This window comes from Diceros bicornis, chromosome 21, assembly GCF_020826845.1.
Source record: "Diceros bicornis minor isolate mBicDic1 chromosome 21, mDicBic1.mat.cur, whole genome shotgun sequence".
Classification (NCBI taxonomy): domain Eukaryota; kingdom Metazoa; phylum Chordata; class Mammalia; order Perissodactyla; family Rhinocerotidae; genus Diceros; species Diceros bicornis.
This window is the reverse complement of record NC_080760.1, coordinates 9,114,438-9,127,711: the sequence shown is the minus strand read 5'-3', so window position 1 is coordinate 9,127,711 and position 13,274 is coordinate 9,114,438. Positions and strand designations below refer to the sequence as shown.

At 38.7% G+C, this 13,274-nt stretch overlaps 1 protein-coding gene across 3 annotated transcripts in view; it reads left to right on the top strand.

Moving 5' to 3' along the window:
* The first annotated feature begins 290 nt into the window (after positions 1-290).
* Positions 291-13,274, top strand: part of SPIDR (scaffold protein involved in DNA repair) — a 472,343-nt gene continuing 459,359 nt past the window's right edge. For all 3 annotated transcript variants that reach the window (XM_058564544.1, XM_058564547.1, XM_058564546.1), the window contains exon 1: positions 291-559. In XM_058564544.1, the coding sequence (XP_058420527.1) occupies positions 347-559 (213 nt within the window). In that variant the 5' untranslated portion in view covers positions 291-346. The remainder of the gene's footprint in view (positions 560-13,274) is intronic.

Here is a 13,274-nt window from a genome sequence, read left to right as displayed (position 1 = left end):
GACGAGGCAGCGGCCGGCTCAGTCCGTGAGCGTGGGCAGAGCCCGCGTGGCAGGTGCCGACCTTGAGGGCGGTCCCTGCGCGGTGTGCGGACTGAGCCCTCCGCAGCTGTCGGGGCTGCGCCCCCCAGGGCGGGTGCGGAGGGCGGGCTGTGGAGCCACTTCCTTGGGAAGGGCGAGAGGTCGCAGCCATAGGGGTGACGAAGTGAGCGACTGGGGTTGAATCCCGGACGATCGTGTGCCGTATACTTACTCTCGCTGGCGTTTGGCCTTTGTCGCTTTTAGATTCTGTCCTATAACGCACCAAGACAGCGGTGGATGTTGGAATGGCTCTGCCGTTTCTTCCCAGATGTCTCTGTTGGTACACTTTGCTTTCTCCCCTAAACTTTCTCTGCATCTGTCTCTTCGTGCTTCAGTGGGAGAGGAGTCTGAAGCTAGTTGCTGCTCGTCTGTCTGTATAGACCAACGCCTCCCAGAAGTGTCTCTCTACCAGTGTCTGGGCACGGAGTTTGTGTGTAGGGAATACTGCATGAGTGATACTCGAATGATTGCAGCTGTATTCGTGAGTACATCCTTGTTCCGTCAATTGTGTTTATCCTGGCGTGTGTCCTTTACCTTTTTAAAGCTTTTTCTAAGTTTCTTGCTTGCACATATGCTTGCTTCATCCTACTAAAACGAAATTTTGAAAAGCAAACACAGTGCCTCCTTTCTTGACTCCTTTTCCTTTTACCAAAAAACTTACTGAAAAAATACTCCATATAACTGGTTCAACTTCCTTATCACTATTATGTTTCCTTGGTTCTAGAATATCATGGATTGTCAGACACACTGTCAGTTGTAACTGATTCTAGGGAGTAAAAGAAACCTATGTCAAACATACCTATCAATTGTAAGACACATCCTGATTTCAGAACTATTAAAATGTGAAAAAAAATCAAGGAAGTATATGAAATTGTTAAGTCCAATGCAAGTTATTTACTTGGTCACTGTAGCATTTGACACATTTACCAGCTTCTTTTAATTTTTTTGGAGCATCCCTGAATGTTGTTATCCTGATTGTCTTCCTGTCTTGCAACTGCCCATTTACTTCTCAGTTGTCTTCCTGCTATGTTCTAATTTTTGACCTTGTGCTTTTTCTTAAGTTTGTTCTGGGCAATCTCATACATTGATGTTACCTGTCACTGCTATATAGATGACTTTCAGATCTGTATTTCACCTTTCCTTGAGCTCAGTTTAAACTTAGTGTATCATGAAATTATCATTTTCTAACCCTTAGTCCACTATGCCCTAACAGTTCTTCCTGTGTTGTGTTAGTCTGTTGTTAGTGATGTTGTTGGCTGGGAATGCCTGAGGCACTTACCTGGGCCATATTACTTGTAGCCAGCTCCCACAGACGTTTCCCCTGACCAGAGCCAGTGTTGTGGCTGGACCAGACCTTGTGGTTCTTATGATTGCAGCATGCACTTCAGCAGAAACCAGCAGGGAACTTTGAGGAACAAGATTTATTACTCAGAAGCCCAGGAGCATAATTGCACACCCAAGGGCCATACAGTGAGGTTGAGGGGAGAGATAGAGAGGGCGGGCAGACCCTACCCGAGGATGGGATGTCTGGGGTTTCAAGGGTTCACTCTTTATTGGCTAATAAAGCATAAGAGCAGGAATTAGGGCACTGAAAGGGAGAAGTGGGGTCACTCAAGCGATCACTTATCTAGGTTATCCCAGGCTTTCTGAAAGAGGGAACTTCATGGGTGGGGGCAGCCTAGATCCTTATCTGGTTGTTTTGCTAGTAGCTGTGTCATACAGCTGGCAGTATGTTTATTCACGATGGATGTCTTTGAAATGGATGCTTCAGCAATCCAAAGCTTAATGTCAGGCACTTAAACTACAATCAAAAAGCTTGATGTCAGGCACTTACACTACAACCTGACTTAGAAATCTTAGTGTTTTTGACTTGATACTCACTTTTGCCCTCTTCATTCTGTCAGTTTTCAAGACCTTATCAATTTTTCTTTTCAATATAGTATATAGTATATTTTGGACTTATCCTGTGCTTTATATGTATTAAGTCATTTAATTCTTTCAACAATCCTGTGAGCTAGGTACTATTATTGGTCTCATTTTATGGTGGATGAGGAGACTGAGGCACAGCAGAGAGGTTAAGTAATTTGCCTAAGGTCACGTAGCAGTTAAGTGAAGAGCCCAGGTAGTCAGCTCCAGACCTTGCTTTGTTCAGGCTCTGATAACCTGTTATTCACATCCACTTCCATAATGTGGCCATGCCTTATTTCTTAACTTTACAACTTTATTCATTATTTATCTTCTAGGTAAAGTAAACAACTATTTTCACTGTATTTTCTTGTCTCTTGGTATTTGCTCATGTTCTTGGTTTGGAGTAATGTCATTTTTTCCATTTCTGCTTATTAAAACCTTAATCATCTGTCAAGGCCCACCTGGAATTCCACCTTCTCCCTAATCATCCCTGTTGTAAATGAACTTTATTCTGTATTCCTGTGAAACTTTGTATCATTCTTGTAGTTGATTTCCAGTTTCATAGCATTATGGTCTGAAAAGATGCTTGTTATAATTTCAATCTTCTTAAATTTATTGAGGCTTGCCTTGTTTCCCAGCATATGTTCTATCCTTGAGAATGTTCCATGTGCGCTTGAGAAGAATGTGTAGTCAGCTGTTTGGATGGAGTGCTCTGTATATGTCTACTAAGTCTGTCTCATCCAGTTTTTCATTTAAGTCCATTGTTTCCTTATTGACTTTTTGTCTGGATGGTCTGTCCATTGATGTAAGTGGGGTATTATGATCCCCTACTATTATTGTACTGTTGTTAATATCTCATTTTAGGTTTGTTAATAGTTGCTTTATGTACTTTGGTACTCCTGTGTTGGGTGCGTATATATTTATAGTTGATATGTCTTCTTGGTGGAGTGTCCCTTTTATCGTTATATATTGCCCCTCTTTGTTTCTCTTAACCTGTTTTGTCTTGAAGTCTACTTTGTCTGATATGAGTATGGCAACAGCTGCTTTCTTTTGTTTGCCATTAGCTTGGAGTATTGTCTTCCATCCTTTCACTCTGAGCCTGTCCTTGTCTTTAGTGCTGAGATGTGTTTCCTGGAGGCAGCATATTGTTGGGTCTTGCTTTTTAATCCATCCTGCCACTCTCTGTCTTTTGATTGGAGAGTTCAATCCATTTACATTTAGAGTAATTATTGATATATGAGGGCTTAATATTGCTGTTTTATGGCTTATTTTCTGGTTCTTTTGCATTTCCTTTGTTTCTTGTCTCGTGTGTTTCAGACTACCAGTTCACTTGGGTAGTTCTCTCTTATGACTCTTAGTTTTCTCTTTATTTGTCATATGTGATTTTGTTCTGATTATTTGGTTAGTGGTTACCTTGAGGTTCGTATAGAAAATCTTGTGTATGAGATAGTCCATTATCTGATGGCCTCTTGTTTCCTTAGACTAAGTCAGTTTGATCTCTTTCCTCTTCCCCTTCTAAGTTATTCTTGTCACACTTATTCCATCTTGTCTTGTGGGTGAGTGTTTAAAGTGATGAGGTTATATTTATTTTTGGTGTTTTCCTTCCTTTGATATTTGATTTTGGTATTTAAGTGGTTGTTAACCTATTCTGGTAAAGATCTGCTATTTTTCTGATTTATGTCTACCTATTTTTCTCCTTGTTCCAAGCTTTGTATTCCCTTTGTCTTCTTTTTTTCAGGCCTGAGGGCCTTCTTGAGCATTTCTTATAGTGGGGGTCTTGTGGCCATGAACTCCCTTAGCTTTTGTTTATCTGGGAAAGTTATTACTTCTCTGTCATATTTGAAGGATATTTTTGCTGGATAGAGTATTTTTGGCTGAAAGTTTTTGTCTTTTAGTATTTTGAATATATCATTCCAGTCTCTCCTAGCCTGTAAAGTTTCTGTTGAGAAATCTGCTGAGAGCCTCATGGGAATTCCTTTGTACGTTATGTTTTGTTTTTGTCTGGCTGCCTTTAATATTTGTTTCTTTGTCATTGACTTTTGCCAGCGCTACTACTGTATGCCTTGGAGAGGGCCTTTGCCTGTTGACATATTTAGGCGACCTATTGGCTTCACTTACTGGTATTTCCTGCTCCTTCCCCAGATTTGGGAAGTTCTCAGCTATTATTTCCTTGAATAGGCTCTCTGTTCCTCTTTCTCTCTCTTCTCCCTCAGGAATACCTATAATTCTTATGTTACATTTCTTAATTGAGTCGGATATTTCTTGGAGACTTTTTTCATTTCTTTTTAGTCTTAGTTCTCTCTCCTCTTCCATCTGGAGTATGTCTGTATTCCTATCCTCAATAATGCTAATTCTTTCCTCCATATTGTCAGCTCTGTTCTTTAAAGATTCCAGATTCTCCTTTATTTCCTCCATTGTGTTCTTCATCTCCATCAATACTGATTGGTTTTTCTTTATGATTTCAATCTCTTTTGTGAAGAAACTCCTTATCTCCTTGAATTATCTGTGTTTTCTTGTATTTCCTTGAGCTTTTTTATGATGTCATTTAGGTTATGAATTTCTGTGCCTTCAGAGTTGATTTCTGGGTGCTTGTCATTTTCCTTCTGGTCTGGCAATTTAATGTACTTTTGCATCGTGCTTGCTGTATTCACGTTGTTTTTCCTCATCCTGGAAATATCTGGTTGCAGTTTCCACCTCCCACCACTGGGTGGGAGTCAAGGGCTGTGTAATCTGAGCCGCCTGCGCTCTGCGGGTTGCCGGTGCTCGGCCGGCTGCCCTGACTGGTCAGCTGAGCTGCAGTGTCAGGCACTCCAAGGGGAGGGGCTCTCTCTTTTGCCTGCCCGGTCCCTGGGGGGGGGGGGGGGCGTGCTTCTCGCTGGTCCTTCGTTTTCCGCTGTCCTGCGGTGCTCAAATGGTGAACCCCTGCAGCAGTTCTGAGTTCTCTGTGTGGGAGTTTCCCACTGGCTGGGAGAACTTGGAGAGCTAGGTTTCCCTGCAGAGGGCCGCCCCTCCCCCCTCCCTGGGAGCCATGCAGACCCAAGTTGCCCGTCTGATGGGGAGGGGAGGATTTCTCATTACCTCTCTCAACTTCCTCTGGGGGCCCGAGCATGTCCACTCTCTAATGGGCGGCAGTGTGGATCTCTCCGATGTCCCTTTGTGCTGTGAGTGTCCTTTGTTGGTCTGTGAATGTCCCTTTTGTTGTATCTTATTGGGGGGGGAGAGAGTTTACGGGAAAGCTGGCTCTGCCATGATGCTCGAAGCTTTGTATCATTCTTATAACTTCATGTCTTGTATTAGGTTTACTTTTTATCTATGCTTTTATTCAATTACAATGTGGACATTGTAAGATTGGGGACTATGTCTTCACACCATGTACCCCAAAGCACCTGCTATAACCCCTTGTACATATTAGATACCTCATAAATACCTGATGAATGAATGAAATGGGAACTAGTTTAAGAGATTTGCAAGTATTCTAGATATGAAGAAACATGGGGAAATGCCCTTGTCGGAAGACTTAGGTACCATCAGCCTCAGTTCTGCAGCTAACTAATTTTGCAATTTTGGACGAGCCACATAGATCTTTCTGGACTTCTAAGATGAACATTGATATGGCCATGGACTAATGTGGTAGATTTGGTAACAGTATTGGGAAAGGACTGAGTTGATAGATTATAAAAGGAAGATGAAATTTAGGCACCTGAAATTAAAAGATGAGGAGGGGAGCATCAGTGGTGACTCAACAGTTGAACCTGTAAAAAATGGGAAAGTTGAGGAGAGTTAGTTGCTGCTTACTTAATGTTAGGATATACAGATTTGTGAAAGTTAAGCCCCAGCGAGAGAGATTAGGGTAGTAAGTTGCTCAAAGGCTGGGAGTAGTTTAGTTTTTTCCTCCCTCCTGCCTTAGCCCCCTCACTGTCCTTTCAAGTACTGTGATTCTTTTTCCATTTATGATTTGTGTTCTCCCATTCCTTGCTAAACAGCCAAGAATGACCACAGATACTCTCTTTCTCTAACGTTGCTACCCTTTGAGATTTCCTGATCCTCCCCTCTCACAGTTCCTTTTGCCTCCTCACAGTGAATTATAGCTCTCCCTCTTCTCTGCAACTTTTCCCACTGAAAGAAAAACTGTATGTTGGCAAGATCATAAAAGAGAAATAAAGGAAAATTATATCTTCCTGATGACACCCTCCTTCTCTAATCCTTTGGGTCCTCATTATAAACGCTTATTTTATTTCCGGTGCTTCTTGCATAATGGCAAGGACAAGTTAGGTATTAATTAAATATAATGTATATTAAATGGCAAGTAGGTATTAATTAAATACAATGTATATGTTAGTTTGAATCGACAAGTACACAAGGCTACTTTTCAAATGAAAAGTGTTTTCTTTTTCAAGAAAGGGAAACATTTTGCTTCGTTAAAGCAGAAAGGAAGGAGAAAGTAAGGACCGTTGACTATCCTACAACGATTGGATTCTGTTACAGAAAGAGGTTAGTTTTAGAGAATAAGAACATTTTCCTTCGGAGACTATAGGGAAGAAGGAGAGCTCAGTAGATGGGAGGTTGGCTGATTTTAACCCAGGGGAACATGTGATGACTTGAGCTATGATGGTGACATGGAGAAGTAAGAGGAAGTGTGGGTATGGAACTCATGCATGTGTGTATGTAAGTGTGTGTGTGAGAGTAGAGGGCTAGAGAATGAAGAAGAGTGTTTACCAGCATTGAGGGAGTACATGTAATAAGAAAATATGAAGGGTGCTGCTCTCATTTTTGGGTCTGTTTATGGCAGCCCTGTGGGTTGGTGATGGTAAAATGAGTTGCTAGAAGGGTAGGAGTCTTAATGCTTGAAAGGCAACACTGAAGTAGTTGGCCATAGAGCACAGAATGGCAGGGGAGACATTGTGATTAGGATGCAGCTAGTGACTCATAAAATGAGTGGGCTTGAGACTTGAAAGTCCGAGTGAATTCCCAGATACTCAGAACCCAATCAGAAACTCAGCTGGTGGTACCTGTGTGTGGAAGGTGCATATGATAGTTATTGTTAGGCGCTTTTGTTAAAGTGAGGTGATGCAGAATCAGTGGCTGGAATCTATATTTCTGGAATTAGATATACATGGGGGAAAATCTTGATACATTGCTTACTAGCTGTCTGACTAGGGCAATATACCTAACATTTCTAAGTTGTAGTTTGTCTGTAAAATGGGCATAATACCTATCTTGCAGGGTTGGAGTGAGGATTAAATGATGAGAATGCATGAGATGATGTACTGAGCATATAAGCATTCAATTAATTTTAGTGATAAAGCAATTAATAATAAAACACCATGATAGTGAAAGAAACTTTTATATGAGAACGAAACTGTTGTACATCCCCTACTACTTTGCCTCTAGATTTCCCTGGAATTGCTTCTTTTAACTTGTTGAACAATAAATAGGAAGAGGGCTTAGTTTTAAAATTGTTTAGTGATGGTGGGAGATTCTCTCAGAGTTACCTTGGTAGGAGTACCTTATGGTTCCAATTTTAGCCCTTGGTAATCCCATTGGATGACTTATTGGTGGCTCTACTTCTCAGAATTAGACTACTTAGTATTGACATGTTAATCTAGAGGTTGTCTTACCCTTAAAATGGAAGGGAAAGAGAGCTATCCTTTACAGAAGACTTTTTATATGTTAGGTACTTCACATATATACCCCATTTAAAGAAAAGAGTATTTTCTTTTTAATGGAAATAATATATGCTCATAGATAACATAAACTAGTATGAAAAAGTTTCTCATGAAAAGCAGCGATCTCTTGCCCTGCTCCTTCCTGCACTTAGTCCTGTCCCTGAGAAACAATAACTTTTCTAAATTGAGATAATTGTAAAATTATGTACAGTTGTAAGGAATAATACAGAGAGATCTCATGTATCCTTTGCCCAGTTTGACACAATGGTAACATTTTGCAAAACTGTAGTACAATGTCACCACCACTATATTGATATTAATACAATCCAGCTATTTTATTCAAATTTCCCCAGATGTACGTGTGTGTGTATTTAGTTCTATAAAATTTTATCACATATGTAGGTTTGTATATCCACTACCACAGTCCAGATACTGAGCAGTTCCATCAGCACTGTATTATAAAAAGATCTCTTTTATAATCATACCCACTCCCTTCTAGTAACTCCTTTTACCCCTAATCCCTGTAAATCACTAATCTGTTTGCTATTTTAAAAATTCAGTCTTTTCAGAAGTCTTATAGAGATAGAATCATACAGCTTATAACTTTTGGGGATTGTTTTTCTTTTTTTTTCACTCAGCGTAATACTCTGGAGATTTATCCAAGTTGTTGTGTGTATTAGTAGATTTTTCATTTTTATTGCTGAGTAGTATTCCATGGAATGGATGTGCCACAGTTTGGCTTAACATTTTATCTGTTGTAGGGACATCTGGGCTGTTTTCGGGTTTTGGTTATTATGAATAAAGCTGCTATGAACACTTGTGTACAGGATTTTGTGTGTATGATAAATGCACAAGAGTGTAATTGCTGGGTCCTATAGTAACTGGATATTTAGTTTTATAAGAAACTGCTTTCCAGAGTGGCTGTACAATATTACAGCCCCACTGGCAATGTATGAGTGATTCAGTTTCATAGATAATAAATTTATCCTTTTAAAATATACACTTGTTTTTAAAGTATACAATTGCCTATTGCAGGTGGGTGCTGCAGTATTAATAAGTTGCTGCCAGTTGTTTTAGAGAAATGCCCTGGGGATAGGACTTTTCCACTGAGTGAGCTCTGAGTCAGGTCAGGTTATGGTAAGTCCTGTGAATAAGCTTTTCCCAAGAGCTGCCAGACAGGTCAGATAGTGATAATACTCTGAGGATAGGGCTTTTTGAGGAACTGTAAACTCAGTTTGCTCTCTGCTACACTGTCGGTTACTTCCCTGGTTACAAGGCTGCTGTTTTTCAAGGCTACCATGGTGCTAGAGAAGGGACATGAGACTAATGTAAGGTAAAACACCACAAAGTTCACTGTTTTTACAGAGACTCAGCTGTTTTACTTGAGTAAATGCTATTCAAATTGTTGCCTCTGGTTATGTGTGCAGCCTATGGTTAATTTCCAGAGTTCTGAAAAATTAGATTTTGATTATTTTTGGTACTGTTCTTACTCCTTTTATGGGGGAGTGGGTTATTAGAGGTCCTTACTCTTATTCTAGAAATTTGCCCATCCATTTTTTATTTTAGCCACTCTGATAGATGTGTGCTGATAACTAATTGTGGTTTTAGTTTATATTTTCATCATGGCTAATGATATAGAACATGTTTTTATGTGCTTATTTGCCATCTCTCTGTCCTTGTCGTTAAAATATCTATTCATGTCTTTTACCCGTTTTTATTTTATTTATTTATTTATTGTGAGGAAGATCGGCCCTGAGCTAACATCTGCCAGTCCTCCTCTTTTGCTGAGGAAGGCTGGCCCTGGGCTAGCATCCATGCCCATCTTCCTCCACTTACATGGGACACCGCCACAGCATGGCTTGACAAGCGGTGTGTCGGTGCACGCCCGGGATCCAAACCGGCGAACCCTGGGCCGCCGCAGCGGAGCGCGTGCACTTAACTGCTTGCGCCACCGGGCTGGCCCCCTTTTACTGGTTTTTAAATTAGACTTTTTTTTGGTTACTATTGAGTTACGAGAGTTTTTGTTTTTTGTTTTTTTTTTTAATATTCTAGATACTAGTCCTTTGTTGGCTATGTTGTTACCAAATATTTTCTGTTAGAGCAAAAAGTTTTAATATTTTCAATGTCCATTTTATAGTTTGTGCTTTTGCTATCAAATCTAAGAACTCTTTGCCCAGCCCTAGAAGCCAAAGATTTTCTATTTTTTTCCAGCAGTTTTATAGTTTAATGTTATACATTTAAGTCTATGACATATTTTGAGTTAATTTTTGTATAAGGTGTGAGGTTTTGGTTGAGATCCTTTTTTTGTTTTGCGTATAGATCTTTGGTTGTCCAGTACCATTTATTGAAAATCTATTCCTTCCTCCACTGAATTGCCTTTGCATGTTTGTCAAAAACCAATTGAGCAAACACATGTGGGTCTGTTTCTGGGTTTCTAAAATGTTCCACTCATCTGTGTGTCTATCTCTTTGCCAAATTCACTGTCTTGATTATTGTAGCTATATAGTAAGCCTTAATATTGAGTAGAGTGACTTCTCACTTTATTCTTCTTTGTTAAGATAGTTTTAGCTTTTCTACGGCCTGTGCGTTTTCCTGTAAGTTTTAAAATAAACTTGTCTATTTCTACAAAATCCTTGCTGGAATTTTGATAGAAAAGCTATAGATCAATTTGGGGCAGATAGACATCTTTAGTATGTGGGTTTTCTAGTCCATGAACACTGTATATCTCTTCATTTATTAGGCCTTCTTTGGGTTCTTTCATCAGCATTTTGAAATATTTAGCATACAGGTGCCGTGCATGTTATGGTAAGTTTATACCTAAGTATTTCGTTTCTTTTGGAGTGATTGTAAATTGTATTGTGTTTTTAATTTCAGTTTCTACATGTTTATTGTTAGTATTTAGGAATGGATTAATTTTTGTGCATTGATGTCACATCCTTTGACCTTGCCAAACTCACTTTTTAGTACTAGGCATGTTTTGTAGATTTCTTGGGATTTTCTCCGTAGACCATCATGGTCTCTAGTTTTCTTTCTTTTTCAATCTGTGTCTCAAATCCACCATCCTCCCCCCACCCCCCTGCCTTATTTTAGTGGCTAGAACTTCCAATACCATGTGGGAGAAGAGTGATGAGAGCAGACATCCTTGCCTGTTACTGATACTAGGGGGAAAGCATTTGTTCTTTCTTGGCTAAGTATGATGTTAGCTGTAGGTTTAAGTTGAGGAAGTTTACCTCTATTTGTAATTTGCTGAGTGGGTATTGTATTTTGTTATATGCTTTTTCTGTACCAGTTGATAGAGTTTTTCCTTTTAGCCTGTTAATATGGTAGATTACATTTGGTTGATTTTTGAACGTTGAATTTGCCTTGCACACCTGCAATAAACCCCATTTGGTTGTGGTCTATAATTCTTTGTAGACATTATTGGATTCCTTTTGCTGATATTTTATTGAGATTTTTTGCATTTAAGTTCATGAGAGCTATTTGGTCTGTAGTTTCCTTTTTTGATATTGTCTTTGTTTGACTGTAGTATCAGCGTAATATTAGTCTCCTAAAGTGAGTTTAGAAATGTTCTCTCTTGTTCTGTTTTCTGGAAGATATGGCATAAAATTGATGTTAATTCTTTGTTAAAAGTTTGCTAGAAATCTATAATGAAATCATTTGGGCCTAGAGGTTTGTTTTCAGGGGTTTTTAAACTTGAAATTCAATTTGTTTAATGGTTATAGGTCTATTCAGGTTATCTGTTTTATCTTGGTTGAGTTTTGGAAGTTTGTCTTTTTTTTTTTTTTTTTGTGAGGAGATCAGCCCTTTGCTTACATCTGCCAGTCCTCCTCTTTTTTTTTTTTTTGCTGAGGAAGACCCTGGGCTAACATCCGTGTCCATCTTCCTCCACTTTATATGGGACGCCGCCACAGCGTGGCTTGCCAAGCAGTGTGTCGGTGCACGCCTGGGACCTGAACTGGCGAACCCCGGGCCACTGCAGCGGAGCGTGTGCACTTAACCACTTGCGCCACTGGGCCAGCCCCATAAGTTTGTGGTTTTTAAGAATTGGTTGATTTCCTCTACATTGTTGAATTTATGAGTGTAATGTTTATAGTGTTCCCTTATTTTTTTAATGGCTGTAGGATTTGTAGTGTTATCCTCTAGTTCAAACTCATTCGTCATTTATATCTTCTCTGTTTCTGTTTCTGTTTCTGTCAGTCTTCCTATAAGTTTATCAATTGTAGTTATCTTTTTGAAGAACCAGCTCTTAGTTTCTTTGATTTTTAAAAAAAAATTTTTTTCTTGTTTTCACAATTTAGTTGATGTCTGCTCTTTATACTCTTCCTTTTGCTTGCTTTATTTATTTTTTGTTCTTCTAGTTTCTTCAGGTTGGCATTTAGATTATTGATTTGAGGCTTCATTTCTGGTGTAAGTATTTAGTGCTATGAATTTCCCTCTTAATTGTGCTTTAGCTGCATCTCATATATTTTGATATGTTGTATTTTCTTTTTTGTTTAGTTTCATATATTTTAAAATTTTTCTTAAGACCTTCTCTTTGATCCCTGCATCAATTAGAAGCTTGTTGTTTAATATCCATGTGTTTAACAGTTGCCTGTTGTCTGTTATTGATTTCTAATTTAATTCCTTTATGATCAAATAACACATGGTTTTAATCTCTTAAATTTGCTTAGGTTTGTTCTATCACAGAGTATGCTTTATTTAGGATCTCTATGTGTCAGTTAGATATTGTTAGGTTTTTTTTCTTGTTGTTCAGATCTTGTATAACTTACCTTATTTTCTATCTAGTAGTTCTGTTGCTGAGGTTTGGAGGGGAGGGTGTTGAAATCCCCAACTATAATGGTGGATTTGTCTGTTTACTCTTTCGGCTCTATCAGTTTTGTTTTATGTATTTTGAGTCTCTGTTGTTTGATGTTTATACAATTAGTATTGTTATGTCTTCCTGGCGAATTGATTTTTTTAGGCTTATGTAATGTCCTTCTTTGTTTCTAGAATTTTTTTTGACCTGCAGTCTACTTTATCAGATATTAATATAGCCACTCCTGTTTTTGTCAATGTTTACTTGGCATATCTTTTTTCCATCCTTTTACTTTCAACCTCCATATAGTGTTGAACTTGAAATGAGTGTCTTTCAAACAGCATGTGGTTGGTTCATGTTTTTTATCTACTCTGCCGCTCTCTTTCTTTTGATGGATGTATTTATATTGTTTACATGTAAGACAGTTATTGATATGTTAGTGCTCAGGTTTACCATCTTGTTATTTGTTTGTTTTTTCCAGTGATTTCTTCCTTTGTTTCTCTTTTCTTACCTTTCTGGGGGTTACTTGAGTAATTTTAGGATTCCATCTTTATTTATTTATAGATTTTTTTTAGCTGATCACTTTTTGTAGTTTTCTCAATGGTTTTTCTAAACATTACAATATACATATGTAACTTATCACTGTCTACATTTGCAACATTTTAACCACTTCAAGTGAGTATAGAAACTTCACTTTCCATTTAGGTGCTTTTATCTTTCCCACTTCTAAATATCATTGTCTTGAGCGTCAGATAGTGCTATAATTGTTGTTTTAGTCATTAAATATGATTCATACAATTCACAGGGATAAGGATCATCTTTTCTAT